Source organism: Rhamphochromis sp. 'chilingali', assembly GCF_963969265.1.
Source record: "Rhamphochromis sp. 'chilingali' genome assembly, chromosome: 21".
Lineage (NCBI taxonomy): Eukaryota > Metazoa > Chordata > Actinopteri > Cichliformes > Cichlidae > Rhamphochromis > Rhamphochromis sp. 'chilingali'.
The window spans coordinates 5540557-5558553 of NC_137949.1; the positions used below are offsets into that span (position 1 = coordinate 5540557).

Here is a 17997-nt window from a genome sequence, read left to right on the forward strand (position 1 = left end):
ATGGAAACAATACTCATCAATATATTGGGGAAAAATCCTGAAAGATCAGTGCATTAAAGCTGCTTCTCCAGGTTGTGGTAAAGACACGTTGCTAAAATAGGATAAAACTGGGACAAAAGACACAAGATGGCAAAGGTCTTGCAAATCTATCTCAAAAGTTTTAAATCATAGCAAAAAAGAGAGACGGTGAGAGAAAGAGGACTGAGAGACTGTGTGGTGGGGTTTTTTCAGTCCAATGAAATTATAGTTAGAAACAGGATAAGAGTGTAAAACCCTTTAAAGAACAGTGATGGCAGTAATAACTGGTTGAGATACAATTAAGTGTCAGGTTTAACTGACAAAGTCCAAAAAGGCATTCAGTTAGTGGGTTTGGTTAATAAGTGATTCTAAATTGCCCATAGAAGTGAATGTGAATGTTGTAAATCTGGCTCTAGGTTGTTACTTTGGTGGGACTTGAAATCCTTCATCCGTTTCTCCAGAAAGTCCTTGGTCTGCTCTAGAGCTCTGCTGCGAACTGGAAGGCTACTCATGTGCAGTGAGTTCATGTGCCACTCAGCAGGACTGCAGTCCAGAATCAGAGTTCACTCTGAGACTGGGAGACTTACTGAAGATACATCTGATCAGTTATTTATTATCACAAATAATAAGCTATAGTATTAGAGGTAACATTCAAGAAAATATGAGTGAACTCCCACTGTTGCCACAAATATTATCTAGTTCTGTGGGAAACACTGTATTGCAAACCCTGCTAAATAGCAGACAGTGCGAACTCAGCCTGTGACAGTCCTGCCATGAGGGATGGGCGGGTGATGGCATCAGTCAACACATGACAAGGTCAGACCGCCACACCACCAATATTTATGGAGTAGGATATACACAGTTGAGACAAATGGGATAAAGTGTTTTAACCCTCTCACAGGATTATAGCAATGTATGTGGAAAAGAGGATTAGCTTCATCATAAAATCATTCAGTGTCACCTCAATAACCAACTCCTTGATTGATACAGATGTTTCCCAAATATCTTGACGTGAATGTCGGATCATCACGTGCCAAAAACTGAATCCTCAACCCAGGATGTGTTAGTTCCGTGCTTTAGCCACAGGTTTACACTAGTGTAGTTCTTTGTGTCGTATAAAAACCACACATCTCCGGCTTTAAAAGGATGTGAGCAGATAGCGGTGAAGCTGTCCTGCACATATTACATTTCCCAGATAAACAATAAAGTATCTCTTGGAAAACTCAAACCATCAACTATACTATCTCCTCACTGTGCTCCCAAAAACACATTCATATATCAGCATTATCCAAACAAAACATGACTGTCTGCTTTCTGCAATCATTACTGCCTTGCAAACGTTGTAAATTACTCCAAATCTCACGGCTGATTGAGTAATTTTACAGACTCAGCGGCCACTCTGCCCCACTTAATTTCCAGATAAGCTGGTGAAATACCTCACAGCTAATAAACATAAAATACATCTATCAGCGCTACAGAAAACACAGCGTGACTGTCTGCGTCTCTGGGATAGGGCTGGGCTGATGTTAGGAATGAATTAGGTTGTGCAGATTAGCCAGGCTATCAGAGCGCGATCGTATTTCAGCGCCTTATTCCACAAGCGATTCGGCTCAGTTTCCTCCGTTTAATATATGGAGAGCATAGAATCGATAAGAGTAGAACAGCCAACCATCAATCACACCATGATAAGGCATGCAGAGCAGCTCTGCTTTTATGCATGTCAGACAGCGGGCTTTAATAAGAGGCTGTGTGTGTGTGTGTGTGTGTGTGTGTGTGTGTGTGTGTGTGTGTGTGTGTGTGTGTGTGTGTGTGTGAGAGAGAGAGAGAGAGACAGACAGACAGACAGAGAAAAGGAGGGAAGTAGTGTAAAGAAAATAAAGACTTACTTTTTTGACAGAAAGAAGAGAGTGTGTAAAAGTTATGGATTACAAAATAAAAGACCCATTAGCTGTGACAAATTTCATGAGATAACTCTTTCAAAGGTTTTATTTTATTTATTTGTTTTCAGGAATGTGTATTGTCAGGAGGGATAAGAGTGTTGCGCCTCAAAGAAATCAAAGCTACCTCAATGTCTAGGATTGTCTACACAGAAAATCTCAACCTCGACTTTTATCAGCAGGAAGTAGCCATCAAAAAACGGTGATATTTTACTAAAAACCACTATAGATGGGGACTTTTGTAATTGCTACATACAGTATAAAAACAGATGTGGTGAATCTTGTATATAATATATTTGGTGGTTCTATTGCTTGTAATAGTTTTCTTTTGGGTTGATATTCCCATAATAGTTTTGCTGTGTTTATATTCTCATATGTTATTTTTAGTTTTGTTCCTGTTTGTAGTATTATTTTGAGCTTTAGTTTAATCCTGCATCCCCCGTTAAGTCTCCATCTCTGTGTTAGGTGTTCTTTTGTTACTTACTTCCTGTTTTACCTAGGCAGTTTGTACTGAGTTTAGCTTCCCTTCTCTTGGTATCCCTGATTTGTTCCTGCTAAGATTCCCACCATTTGCCACCTAGCGTTCACATCCTTTGTCACACCCTCTCTCTCAGCTGTGTGTCCTATGGAAGTCTGGGAAAACAACTTTCTGTCTTCACCTCTGTAAATATTTTACTGAAGAATTTAATGTCCGCAGTCTCTGACTCTGGGTCATACAGAATAAAAAATGGAATCTGTTTTGTAATTCTTGGTCATACTCTCAGAACAAATTATCCATAGGATGTTATTTGGGTAATGACTGGTGATTGACAAGTCAGTGACCAAGCAGTTTCACAGTTAGTCACAGTTTGTTTGAAACCAAGATGGTAGCAATGAAAATGTTGAGGTTTGGAAATGGGACTTAAGAAACCAATCAGTGATATTACGGTACTGTCTATGGTAAATTCCCATCTGTTGCTTCCCGCCTTTCTTTGTGTCTTTTTAGTAAATTAACAGGAATTAATAACTGCGCACCAGCAGCAATGAAGGTTGAGATAAAGCAGCGAAAGCTAACAAACAAGTTATCAAGCTGGTGCAGAAAGTGGACGCAGATGCTAATAAATACTTCAATTTAACTTGAATTTAACTTTACTTGTCAAACAAATTATTTGATATTATGGCTTTAAAAATCTTTCTTCTTTGTTTAAGGATATTTAGACCACACAAACACATGTTCAGCATCTTTGGTTAATGACATCTGACAATCTATGTTGAGTGAGAAAAATAAGTAAGTAAAGTTTATTTATGAAGTGCGTGTCACAAACAACAAAACAGAGTAAAATAAATAAGAAAATGAATAACAGCAATACAAAATCAGCAGCATCGCAGTTTAAAAGTTAGAAGGTGAATCTGGAGACTTCTCAGCTGCTGTGGCTGTTGGCCTCATATGTTATGACTCCTCGCTCTGATTAACATACACATTGTGCATTTGAGAGGTGAGCTGCTTCAAAGCCTGGATGATCAGATTACCTGTTAGCATTAGCATATTAGCCTGAAGCACAGAGTAGGATGGCCTCAGAAGCCTACCTAATATCATTTAGCTTTTAGCACTGCCGTATTAGTGAGGCGCTAAGAGGTGTGCAGTGCTGATGCTGAGATGACATTGAGGTTTGACATTGAGACGGTGTATTGAGCTGCACTGATCAGACACACACTTACAGCAGACAGGCTTGGGTTGATGAGACAAGATCTGATCAAAGAGTCTTTTTAATAATGATGATCAAATTGTCTCCATTCATACTGAGCTGACAGAAACTATAGCAGTATGACTGGATCCCCTGGGGGGGGGGGGGGGGTTTATTCACCCAGGCCTACAATCTCCTTTGTTTTCTGTAGATATGAATTTTCTTGCACACTTCTTTCATGTTAAGCAATGAAATGCAATTCTGTGTTACATTTCTTTCTCTCTTTCATTTTTTTGCTACTTCCCTTTATTTTATTCTCCCTACCTCCCTCATACGGCTTGTTCCTCTTCCTGTCTTCATCTCAATCTCTATATTTCTTTTTCTCTTCTTCTCACTCTCCTGTCCGCCTTCAGTCTCCCTCGATCGTTATCTCTTCTTGAGCCCACTCTATACCCTCCTCTTGCCCCTCACTGGTTTTCTTTACCAACTCTCTTTCTCCTCCTTCTACTCCCCTCTCTTCATACTCTCATACTACACCTACAAGATACTGGATACATATAGAAATACGCTGTGTCGAACTGAACTCCAAGTGAACCAAAATGCATCCCTACAAACCACCTGAGAATGTTCAGTCCAGTCAGCGATAAGATGTGTCTGCAGTGGGAGCAACAACAGTAAATACAGAAAGAGTGTATTCTGGACTATTGGAAAACACAGAATTTATGTTAATTACATGGCTAGTTGTCTAAAGAGCTTGGAAAGAAAAGCGTCTGGACTTCTTTAAGTTGCTTGAAGACATTTCACCTCTCATCCGAGAAGCTTCTTCAGTTCTAGGGTCAAATGGTGGAGAGTCCCAGATTTAACTAGCTGGTCCCACGTTCTCATTTTAGGTTTGACAGCGTTTTAGTAGGTAAAAGTGAATGCTTTGACATGAATTGAGCTGTGGTTTGGGGAAGGCCTCGAAGGGGACTGGCAATGGCTCCCAGGCCTGGCAGATCCCCATGCACTAAATAGAAATGAAGGAGTTAAAGAATTGAGAACAAGGAGGGAGGGAGGGGCACGTAAACGAGAATGAGCAGCTTGCAGAACTGGGGGAACCTATGTAGATGACAACCGGTGAGCGTGTTTGGAGGTGTGGTCCTGTTCCTGAAATTCCGATACATAATCTCCAATTAAGCCCTGTGGGAGTGTCCCCCCAAAAGGATGATGGACCCCCTGATGATCCTCTACCTAATCATACGAGCCAAGGTGTGAAAACGGGTGTAGGTCACAGTCAACCAAGATTTCAGGTGAGCTCATTGTGAAACCTGGCCCCACCCTATTATGTGATTTCCTGAGGTCAGATGGCCCAAGATGTGAGTGGGCGTTAAGACGTCTGGGGAGGGATCTCAAAACTGGATTATAGATGGTAGACAGTTGGTGTCGTGAGCCACCGCCTCCGTTCAAAGATGGTCGCTCACAGTGGACGTAGATGGCTTCTTTCATTCCTCATCTGTCTTCTCTGTCCAAAATGTGAACATTGGCATCCTCGAAAGAGTGTCCTTTATCCTTAAGATGCAGATGGACAGGCATCTAAAGGACGGCTGGCTCTTCTATGTTGTGCCATGCGTTCATGAAGTGGCAGTTTGGTTTCCCCAATATAGAGGTCAAGAGCTTCTTAGACTACAATGACCTGGATGACTGAGAACCTTCACAGGCATATTCATGGCTAGTTGCTTTACACATCTATAGTACCTTCCCGTACTGAGAATAGCCTACATGGCTACAGTACGCTACAGTACATTTTTCAGATCTGCCTTCAAAGTGTGTTTTTGTCCCATCTCCCTCCCCTCACTCCAGCTGGTCGCAGAAGATGGTTCAGACATTGTCAGAGCCATGTCCCCATATTTGCTGTGCAACTACTTCCAGGTTATTTTGTTTACCACCATGATTATGATTAGTAACACCCTACTGTCAGTCCAGCCAAGGAAATCTGTGGTCTTAGATTTGTTTTTTCATTGGTGTTTGCTTCTTTTTTCATTTACTACAAGCAGCTAATCCTCGTCTTCCTGCTGAAGTGGATGAAGGCATAGGGGTAGCCTCAAAGTCAACTGTGGTTGATATTTTTGTTGTTTGTTATCTGAAAGATTTCAGATGTTTTGCTGTTATTTCAATGCTTCAGTGGTGATGGCGAGCTAAATGAATATGTTCTGAAGTGGTGGCCTGTTAATCTTGCACATTATACTTGAACACAATCTCAGACATTTCTCTCTCTCCCTCTCTCGAGATATATATATATATATATATATCCTCCCCTTATGTTGCCACCAGTAGTGTGTTACTTCTGGTAATGGGATTCAAAGGCCTGGATCGCCCATCAGACCCAATCAATAGGCCTTTCATTGGCCGCCATCTCTTAGCGCCTTACAAAGAGCAGCCTGTGTGTGCGTATGTGTGTTTGTGTCTGTGTGTCTGTGTGTGTGCATGTGCATGAGTGTGCGTTAGTGTCCTCTTGCCTCACTGATCTCCCCGGGGTTCCGGAAAGACCTGTGCTTATTCGCTCCACGCGCCCTAAAACACACATATAGTCACACACACACACAAACACACACACACAGACACGCCAGCTGGACCAAATATTCAATTGGGAAAGCAACTCCACTCCACCCACTGCTGCCCTGGAGCTGGGTGTGTTTGTGTGTGTGTTTATGTGTGGCACAGAAAGCAATATAGAGAAAGAGAGAGAGTGTGTGTGAGTATGTGTGTGAGACAGAGAAATGGAAAAACAGAAAGAGAAAAAAGACCAATCCTGTCGCCTGAAAGCTATATTCACATGACTTACTTTGGTCAAGTAAAGCATAATGAAAGTAGATATTCGATGTTGTTGATTGTCATAAAATAGCATGAAAAAGAAAAACAAGCAATGTGTTAGTCCTGCAAATAGATACTGCATACAAAGCCTGATATGTCTTATTATTCATCTTTGCAATTGAACTGTTTTGTGCAAAAATGATTTTTTTAAAACACAAATGAAGTGAGCTCCACTGTTGGACTGGGTGAGCAGTTCCTTTATTGCCACAGATACACAGACTGCAGTTTATTTAGTACCACCATGCTGCCCCAGGGCCAGATATTCGCTAGAACGTCAAACGTGAAATAATCTGCCACTGAAAGTAGTCCCCAGCAGTCAGCTGGCTGATTTGAGAAATTACTGAGCCTTTAGAAAAAGACAAAAAACATGAACTGCTCATCAAATTATCCATGTTTTAAATTTGTTTTAAAAGACAACTATTCCTAGTTTCAGCTTTCCAAGCTACTGATTAAAACACACTCACCAAAATATTATTTTATAGTTATACTGTAAAGGTCATTATAGCTCTCTTGAGTTTGCATTTGAATTTCAAATTTTCTTGGGATGTGACTATGTTAAGTAGCTAGGCAGGTCACACATTATGTCATAGGAATCTAAGTAGGATGCACCTGAAGGATGTTTAAGACATTCCAGGATATTCATGGAATATCTTTAAGTAGCCCTGTTGACGTTACATTTTAAGGGTAATTAGATGTAAAGATGCCACCTCTGCTGCTAGTTCACACACTTTGTCGTGGTCCTTCTAGAGCACGGGTGTTAAACATAAGGCCCAGGAGCCAGAATGAGCTGAGGAAGACTTCGATCTGGTCCACTGGACAGCTTTGGAAAAAGAGGGCATCGATTTTGGATTTTTAACTGTCGTATTACTGAAATAACACTTCTTTTCTTACATCAAACAGGGTTAAATGTGTAGTTATACATTTTTTGACTGAGAAAAAAAGGCAGTTTTACTGGTTTGGCCCACTTGAGATTAAAGTGGAGAGTACGTGGCCCACGATGTAAAATGAGTTTGACATCTCTGTTGTAGAATTTCGTGAGGAAGTGCTGTTGAATGGGCCTTCCTTATTGCTCCTTTGGAATTTTAATTCATGACTTCATGGAGTTTTTAGATATTTAAAAGAAAAAAAAACTATGGCCAAGGGATTCAAGCACCTAAGTCTTCTTACAGACTCTCTGCCTGTGACTTTAAAGGCGTGTAGAACGCCGCCATCAATCCTAATCTACTCAGCAGCTCCATTTCCTCTAAAATGTCTTAAAGGTCTTGTAAATGTAAACACATTTTGTCAGAGAAAGACTGGAGAGATATAAAGACAAAGGGAAGCGAGACAGAACCTGGCTCTACTCGGCAGTAATCAACGAAAGACACAAACACACACAATTATACACCCAAACACACACGAATAACTACAAAGTGCAAGTGTGACTATCAACCCCGGCACGCACACACAAACACAGAGTCAGTTAGCTAACATGCTATCAACAGTGTAGCATTTCAAAGTCCTATTAGCGATGCCTTTTCATCCGCTTTTGCTTTATTTAACAAGACGCGCCAATTAAGAGCCGGGAATTCTAATTGAAGCTAACCGCCACTAACGTTAGCGCTGCTGGCAACCACAACAAAGTCGACACGTGTAAACAGACCAACAAATAAGCATGCGCACACACCCACAGATACAGCACAAATAAGTGCATCTAGATAAGAAAATACTGTGTGTGTTTATGTGTGTGTGTGTGTGTGTGTGTGTGTGTGTGTTGATCTGCGTGCAGGATGCTGTTCTGCAGGGACGGATATGGAGATGCTGATTTGGAAATCTGTCTAGGAACATGCAAATTTATGCAAATAGCACCTCTACGTGTGTGCGTGTGCTAAAACACATGCCTGTCTTTGTGTATATGTATCTGTGTTTATATACTTTAATGCAAACACAATCTGCCGGTGATGGTGGTGTGTGCGTGTGTGTGCGCGCGCGCGCACATGCTCAGCACTGGGCAACACCGGGATTTTTACATTGATGTGATATGCATGTTCATGTCTTGTAGTCTTGAACGAGTGCTCCTCTGTGTTTGTGTGTGTGCGTGCAGCCCATATGTTTGCCATAAAGACCGTGAGTAATTGCCAAAGTGCTCCTCATCTGTGTGTGTCTCTGTATGTGCGAGTGTGCTCATATACACGTTGCAGCACTTACTGATCTATCTCAGAGCATGTGTGAGAGTAAATTACCAAAACACAGGCAGAGTTATTTGAGCCTTTTTGTTTCCTATTTGTTAGAGTAAACAAAAGAAGACAAGCGATAAAGATAGAGTTTTTTTAAAAGAAAGAAGAGAGACAAAGGACAAAAAAGACAAAATAGGAGAGAAAAAGGAGGGGCAGATGATCAGAAAATAAAACAATAAAGTGGGAAGAGGAATAAAGGAAAGGTTTTGCCAGAAGGAGGAAGAAAAAAGAGATGTAGATGAAAACAAACTGGAAAACAAAAAAAAGAAGCCAGAATAAAAGCTGTGACAGTGAAATGAGAGCTTGCATTCATTCCAGGGTTTGTTATTTTCCAATTATCCCTTTCTAAAACCATTTGTGTGTGTTTACAGGTGGCAGAAAATCCTAAGCTTTGACCTCTACCCCCTTAGCCAGTAAGTATATCTGTTGAACTGAGCACTGGTCAACATCGGCTCAAGAATAGTTGTTTTGAAGGAAATAAATCAGCCTTTCTTAGCGGTCTCACTGCGTTAGTTGTAACAAGTTTAATTCTCTACCTATGCTTTTCCTATAACGATGAATGAGCGGATGGATTTTAATTTGTCTGTTTATCCCGTATCTCCCATCTGTTATTCATTTTTCCATTTTTTTCTCTTAGCATGACATAATAAAAAAAAAAATCATATTTTTCTGCAGAAGCCCCGCCCACCTGCGGTATTTTTTGGATTCTACTAGAGCAGCTTTGTGTGGGGGTTCAATATTTTACAATAAACTTTATTTATGATCTACTGGGCATTGGTGCAGCACTTTAATTCATCCAGTATCCAAAAACAAGTTTAAGGAAGAGGCTTTTAAAGTTAGCTTTCTTCTCCCTCACAAACAAAAGGTCTGAACAGAAACTTGGGAAGGTTTATATTGACTGACCTCATCACTTTAATGTTTACCATGTTTTATGAGAATCCCATATTGTAACAGTTCATAAATGACACAAATAAGAAACACTAAAGTTTTTAATGCACTATTTTTTTTAGAAACTTTCCATTTAAGACAAGTTGTTGTTTTTTTAAAGGGTGATGGTTGAGTGTTGATGACACAGCTTGGACAGTGCTCATTGTCTTGTCTTTTCTTTTCTCAGCAGCATTTGTGTGCTCTGTTTGCTGTGCTGACTCCCATCTCTGTCACTGATGTCACTGATATGTTTTGACAGCGTAAGTAGGGCTACTGAAATAACACATGACAAAGTAGAGAACAGTCCTATCATCGCTTTACCAGCTTTGGTTGCTTGATTGTGAAGAAGCGGGTTCCAATAGCTGCAGCTAGAAGTAACCGATTCTGAAAATAAGACAGGTGTGTGTGTCTGTGTGCGTGCGTGTCATGTGGGCACATCCATATGCATGTATGCAAATATGTGTTTATGCAACCGCATGTGTGGAATGTGTGCACAGATGTGCTTGCACGTAGCAGTCGTGTACGTTTATTCTTCAAATGTGTGCGAGCCTTGACGGCGGGTTCGTGCGCTTGAATTTTTGCGAGGAACACAATGACGCAATGCCGATGAAGACCCTTTGGTGTTATCACTTCTATTTGAGGGCTTAGACTCATTTTAAGGGATGAGGCTGAGGTTGCTTTGTATCAATGAGGGTTCACATACGTTTAAAAAAAGAAAGAAACAAAGGCAAGTGTGTGAGTGTTGGTGCTCTCACCAGGTGTGTGTCGAGGTACACCCTCAGGCTATCCAGGTCCTGTCTGGGCTGAATCCAGTTCTCTGTGCTGTCCAGCGCCTCCTGAAGCCACGAGATGAACCCGTCCAACTGCTGCACGAAATACTGAGGACAAGGGAGGAGAGAGAGAATTCAGTTTATGATTTAAAAAAACAAAAACAACAACAACAAAAACTAATAATATGTATAAATGCTGATGTCCAGGGCCTGCTGGAAAGGCATCAGAACAACACAACACACACTAAACACTTCAGAGGATTGGGAGATGACAGAACGATAATGTGTAAAAAGAGGAAGGAAGAGAGGAGCAAAACAAAGCAGCAAACAGTTTGAACAGAAAATGGCAGAGAAGCACATCAAAACACACCAAGAAAGGGAGAAGTCCAACAGGTAATGGCATGCAACAGGGAGAGGAAAGGCAGAAAAGGGGAAAAAAGCAACAGATTGGAAGAGAACAGGATTAGAGTACAAGAGAAGGATAAAAAAAACAAAAGGGGGGGAGCGAGGGAGCGCCCGGCTGGTGTTTAAGAACTGATTCCAGATGAATTAATTCAAGGACAGAGAGAGAACAAAAACGAGACCCACAGGATGAAACAAGTAAACACACGTTTGGACAAATACTGAGGAAAGGAGAATGGAAAGAGAGAGGAAGATATATGGAGGAAAATACAAACAAAGGACTTAAAGATGTGCAAAAATGCACCGAGGAGAGTGAAGGCATGGAAAGAGAAGACAGACGAAACAGGAAGACCGAAAAAAAGCAGGTGAGGAAGACAAGAAAAGATTTTAAAAATACACATATAAAGGCAGAAAAGAAATCAAAACACAGATGGAAAAGAGGAAGAAGTGAGAGGAAAGAAAATTTAAAAGAGAGAGGAGAAGAAAAATGACACTAGTGCATGGCAGACAGGTGAAAAGTAAGAAGTGACGAAGAGACTGATGACGAGACAAGGAGAAACAAGACTGCAAAAGCAAAAACCTGAGAGTTGGGGAAAGAAAAGGGGAACAGAGCCAGAACGAGCAGAAGGAAAAGAGATCAAAAGAGATGAAGTGGTATGAATGACTCTAGTGAGCTGAACACGTATGTCTCCATCACTGGCACGTTGCCCTTCATGGGAGTACACAGATAGATGTACACACTGACAGAAGATAGGGGGAAAAAAGAAGGCAGCAGCTTGTTAGTCAGTGGAGAGCTACTGCCATCTACTGGCCAACAGTGAGATTTATGATGCGCGGAAGCCTTGATGATCCACAACAAGATTGTACTAATCTAACTAAAAATGAAACACACAAAAATTCTGTTGTTTTTTTAAATTGCATAAACATCCTCTTTTTCTTCCATATGATGTGAAATGTATCAGCAGGAAAATCCACAGAATCCATGTGAAATAGCACCTGATCCAGTATTGATTTCTGTCTTTAAATCCACTTCACTCCTGAAGAGGAACAGAAGAGACTGCTTAAAAGAAGAACAAAGAGTCTTCAAAGGGAGGTGAAAGGGGGAGTAAACACTTTGGATTGCAAAGCAAGGATCAGACAGAAGAAAGGAAAGTGTTTAAACCTCTTTTAGAGACAAAAACAAAAGGGAAGCATTAAGGGTGTTTGATACAAATTTTGCGTCCGCACAGTTCTGCCCAGCTAAAACTCACACTCGCTGTCCAGGACTTGCGACGCTTGGAAGGGAGACCGACAAAAAGAATGGGAAAATACTCCAAGAGTAACCGAGAAAGAGCAGGCTGCACATTCACCTCGACGATTTTAAAGAATCAAGCCAGCATGTCATGCATGTGGTTTAAATAAGCATGGACATGTATGGTTTACTTCTCCAATAACAGCTCCAGGAGTGTAGTTTTAGCATAGCCGGTCCCTCAGGAGGAATCAGTGTTGCACTTAGCCATGGGGCTACGCTAGGTTTTCTTTTTGATTGATCGCTAAGTTTTCTTCTACTCTTTGGATCAAGTTTATTTCACATGAAGGACCACCCTTAACTGCCTTATTTCGTCTCGTGAGCTCGTGGGGGGGAGAAGGCTGCACCTGCCTGTAACTCCACCACTCGGCCAGCTCTTATAGCCTCATGTAGCGGGTGAACGCATTTGTAATTAACTGATTTGACATTCGTGTCTGATGTATCTATATTTCAGCAGTCTGTAGCTTTAGCCCGTCCACCACAGGCATAGTTGCTTCCACAGAGAAATCCACTACGAACACAACCCCGCACAGGTCAAACTGGAGCTGCGACCTGAATTTTATGTAGCCTGGATCCAATCGAACTACACAGAGCGTGCGAGCTACATCAAGCAAAGAGAGAGCGAGCTGAAAGTGATTTACATAAAACCGAAGACATACAGCAACTCCATAAAATTCATTCTTTCCACTCAGACCTTAAACATTACATCTGGAAAAACAGGTTTAACTGTGACTGCGGATCATCAAGAAGACAATTCTAATATTTTATACATTGAGCGCTGTTTTCATATCTTTCACTGAGAGCTATCTGGAAAACTAATGGCAGAGTGAAGGAGGCTGTGGGGAGAAGGTAAATCTGATGGAAATTACTTGAGCTGCCACATCTGTGCACCCACGCTTTCACCTCGCCTACAAATCGCTGTAGCAAATCTATACGTGTGTGTCCTCATATGGAGATAGGTGTGTCTGCTTACTGTGATGATAAAATGTGCGTTTGCGAACACGTTCTATTGCACAGTGTTGTCTGTGTGTTGGTTTACTGTTATAGATATGTATAGTGTGTTTGTTAGTGTGAGAGAGCGTGTGTCTGCATGTGAGTCTGTATGAGATGCAAACCTTGACCAAATGAGCAGCAGTATGTTAATTACAACCGTGACCCTTTAAAAAAGCACACACACACATCAATATGATTCTGTCCATCTCTCCACCGCTCGTTATTGAGGAGATATGGAAATCAAAAGTATTGATGAGAGGAGAGGAGGAGAGGAAGAATGGAAGAAGTAGGAAGAAGCAGATAGTATAAGGAAAGGAAAGGGGTTGCATGGAGTGCAAAGCAAGATTCAAGAGTATTAAAAGAAGAGAACAAAGCAAAGGTTAGAGGAAAGGGATTGAAAGGTAAATGAGAAAAAGGAAAAGGGCAACAAAGAAGGAGGGCATCAGAGGATAAAAAGAACAGAGGTAAAGATCAATGAGAGAATTGCGAAAAGGAAAAGATGAGAAGAAAAGAAGCATGAGAACATGAGATGCGAAGAGAAGTAAACCATGAGAAGAAATGAGGTGAACTGAAGAGAAGAAGAGTGAGAAGGACAGAGGAGGAAGGCGCGAACAGCGGCAGAGCGAGTATTGCTGGTTTGGATATCGACCAGCATGCACTGGGCTGCTTACAGCTTCTTTGATGTCTCTAAACCAGTGAGGCTCCTGAGGGGCAGAAAGGCCTGCTGGGAGCTGAAACGCCTGATCTGATCCTCTGCCGCCTGGATAACTGCTCTGATATCATGCTTCATCTCCTGTGGTTCAGCTCTTCACCGCTGGATAATTACCGCTCAGCTGACGAGGCTTTCTGAAGGACGACGCTGATAGATTTGGACTCAAACTCCCGACAGATGATATTTGGCGTCGCTGATTAATATGTTAGAAGCAATAGCTCTGATTTTCCACCAGGAGAACAAAGCAAACAAAAATCAAGATACAACTGATGCTAGTCCACAGAAATTAAGATTCGATACCAGTGTTCACATTTTTATGATCTTTCAAGTAGCAAGGAGAAATAAAAAACAGAAACAAAATGTTAGAGCAGCAGAGAAACACAATTTAGTGGTTGTGTTAAAGGATTTACTGCTGTGGAAATATTAAACAACTTCTAGCAGTCGTGTAAAACAGCAACAGTAACTTCAGCCAGTGCTTCATAACAACAATGACTGCTTAAGGCGGAGGTTGGGGTGGATGGATGGGTCAACAAAACCACCTTCTATGCCAATCACATTTTATAAATGTTATCACTTTTCTATAATGGAATTGATTGATTGATTGATTGATTGATTGATTGATTGATTGATTGATTGATTGATTGATTGAATCTTTATTTTGAACATGTTGAAAAAGTATAAAAAAAAATAGAATTAAAAGAGACAAATGAACAAAGCAAACAAAAGGAAACCGAGCAACCACAACTCCAAATAACGTCCATGTTCAAAAAGGAGCAGGAAGAAGCATAAGCTTATTTAATCCCACCCCTTTTCCACTATCTAGTATCAATAGACTACAGAAATACCTCCTTGCAATTACATTATATGTTATGTGTAAAAAAAATTTTTTTAATATATACACATATATGTTTCTATCTATCCATACATACGTATATACACACATATACACATTTTCAATAACCCCATTAACACCTCAAGGATACACAACCTACAATTATATATATATATATATATATATATATATATATATATATATATATATATATATAACACCCAGCACGCCCCTGCGGGCGGTTTATCCTTCAAGCTCGGGTCCTCTACCAGAGGCCTGGGAGCTTGAGGGTCCTGCACAGTATCTTAGCTGTTCCCAGGACTGCGCTCTTCTGGACAGAGATCTCCGATGTTATTCCCGGGATCTGCTGGAGCCACTCGCCTAGCTTGGGAGTCACCGCACCTAGTGCTCCGATTACCACGGGGACCACCATTACCTTCACCCTCCACATCCTCTCGAGCTCTTCTCTGAGCCCTTGGTATTTCTCCAGCTTCTCGTGTTCCTTCTTCCTGATATTGCTGTCATTCGGAACCGCTACATCGATCACTACGGCCGTCTTCTTCTGTTTGTCTACCACCACTATGTCCGGTTGGTTAGCCACCACCATTTTGTCCGTCTGTATCTGGAAGTCCCACAGGATCTTAGCTCGGTCATTCTCCACCACCCTTGGGGGCATCTCCCATTTTGACCTCGGGACTTCTAGGTTATACTCGGCACAGATGTTCCTGTACACTATGCCGGCCACTTGGTTATGGCGTTCCATGTATGCCTTGCCTGCTAGCATCTTGCACCCTGCTGTTATGTGCTGGATTGTCTCTGGGGCATCTTTACACAGCCTGCACCTGGGGTCTTGCCTGGTGTGATAGACCCCAGCCTCTATGGATCTTGTACTCAGAGCTTGTTCTTGTGCTGCCATGATTAGTGCCTCTGTGCTGTCTTTCAGTCCAGCTTTGTCCAGCCACTGGTAGGATTTCTGGATATCAGCCACCTCCTCTATCTGCCGGTGGTACATACCGTGCAGGGGCCTGTCCTTCCATGATGGTTCCTCGTCTCCCTCCTCTTTCTTGGGTTTCTGCTGCCTGAGGTATTCACTGAGCACTCGGTCAGTTGGGGCCATCTTCCCAATGTATTCTTGGATGTTTGTTGTCTCATCCTGGACTGTGGTGCTGACACTCACCAGTCCCCGGCCCCCTTCCTTCCGCTTAGCGTACAGCCTCAGGGTGCTGGACTTGAGGTGAAACCCTCCATGCATGGTAAGGAGCTTTCTTGTCTTTATGTCAGTGGCTTCTATCTCCTCCTTTGGCCAGCCTATTACCCCAGCAGGGTACCTGATCACGGGCAGGGCGTACGTGTTGATGGCCCGGATCTTGTTCTTACCATTCAGCTGACTCCTCAGGACTTGCCTGACCCTCTGCAGGTACTTGGTGGTTGCAGCCTTTCTAGCGGCCTCTTCATGGTTCCCATTTGCCTGCGGGATCCCCAGGTACTTGTAACTGTCCTCTATGTCTGCAATGTTGCCTTCTGGTAGTTCAATCCATATATATATATATATATATATATATATATATATATATATATATATATATATATATATATGTATATATATATATATATATATATATATATATATATATATACCCATACCAACATGCGCACACACATGAAAATATTAGACAAGAACACCCTATCAAATCTCTACCTTTTCCCTGTACCCTGTAAAAACCATATCCTTAAACCGCTTTTTAAACTGCGCCATGCTTGGACATTGCTTCATATCTTTACTTAGTCTGTTCCACAGCTTCACTCCACACACAGAGATGCAAAAACTTTTTAATGTTGTACGGATACGAGGATGTTTTAAATTTAATTCCCCCCTCAAATTGTATCCCCGTTCCCTTTTAGAAAACATTTTTAGAATATTGTCAGGAAGCAGGTTATTTATTGCTTTATATATAATTTGTGCTGTGAGAAAATGAACCAGATCTGTGAATTTTAGAATTTTTGATTTTAAGAATAGTGGATTTGTATGATCTCTGTAACCAGTTTTATGGATTATCCTTATGGCCCTTTTTTGTAATATAAAGATTGATGATGGCGAACATTTGTAAGTATTGCCCCAAACCTCTGCACAGTAATTCAAATACGGTGCAATCAGGGAACAATAGAGAATGTGGAGTGATTTGTGGTCCAGAATGTGTTTTACTTTACTCAAGATTGAGACACTTCTTGAAATTTTGTTATGTATATGATTTATATGAGACTTCCAGTTTAATTTATCATCTATAATCACACCAAGAAACTTATGTTCAAGTACTCTTTCAATTTCCACACCATCTACATGAATCTGCACTTGTGCATTTCTAAGGGAATTCCCAAATAAGATAATTTTAGTTTTACTTAGATTTAGCGATAGTTTGTTCCTGTTAAACCATTTTTAAATTTTGCACATTTCTGAAGTAATTGTATCCAGCAGCTCCTTTAGATTCCCCCCAGAACAAAAAATATTTGTGTCATCTGCAAATAATACTAATTTTAATATATCAGATGCCTTACAAATATCATTTATATAAATAATAAATAATTTTGGACCCAGTACAGAGCCTTGTGGAACACCACAAGCAATGTCCAAGCATGATGAGGAATGGACACCCAGCTTCACAAATTGTTTCCGGTCACTTAAATAATTTTTCACCCATTGCAGTACAACCCCCCTAATCCCATACCGTTCCAGTTTATTAATTAATATGTCATGATTGATTGTGTCGAATGCTTTCTCGAGATCCAGAAATACTCCAGCTGCATACTGTTTCTGATCTATAGCATTCGTAATCTCCTCAATTGATTCGATTAATGCCAGAGATGTTGATCTTTTTGATCTGAATCCATATTGACTGTCAGAGAGTAATTTATATTTATCTAAGAATTTGTCTAATCGTTTATTAAACAGGTTTTCTAGGATTTTGGAGAATTGTGGTAGTAAAGAAACAGGCCTGTAATTTGTGAAGTGGCGTCTATCCCCGGTTTTATACAGCGGCACAACTTTAGCTATTTTCATTTTGTTTGGCACTTTTCCCGTCTGAAATGATAAGTTGCAAATATATGTTAGAGGTCCTACAATTCCTTCAATGACCTTCTTGACAATTTTCATGTCAATATCATTACAATCAGTAGATGTTTTATATTTACACATGTGTACAATGTCAATTATTTCTTTTTCCTCCACTGATGTGAGGAACATTGAGTTAGGGTTCCTATCAATCAGGTTTTCACTACAGTCTACTGATGGCAGTGACTCAGGAATTTGTTCTGCCAGTTTTGGTCCAATATTTACAAAATAATGATTAAAGCTGTTGACCTTATCAGCAGTGTTTTCCATGAGATTGCCATT

The 17997-nt window shown here is 40.9% G+C and overlaps 1 protein-coding gene across 2 annotated transcripts in view; it reads right to left on the minus strand.

Moving 5' to 3' along the window:
- akap6 (A kinase (PRKA) anchor protein 6) overlaps positions 1 to 17997 on the minus strand; it is a 227414-nt gene that overhangs the window by 152577 nt on the left and 56840 nt on the right. For both annotated transcript variants that reach the window (XM_080870969.1, XM_080870970.1), the window contains exon 11: positions 10368 to 10490. In XM_080870969.1, coding sequence (XP_080727095.1) covers positions 10368 to 10490 — 123 coding nt within the window. The remainder of the gene's footprint in view (positions 1 to 10367; positions 10491 to 17997) is intronic.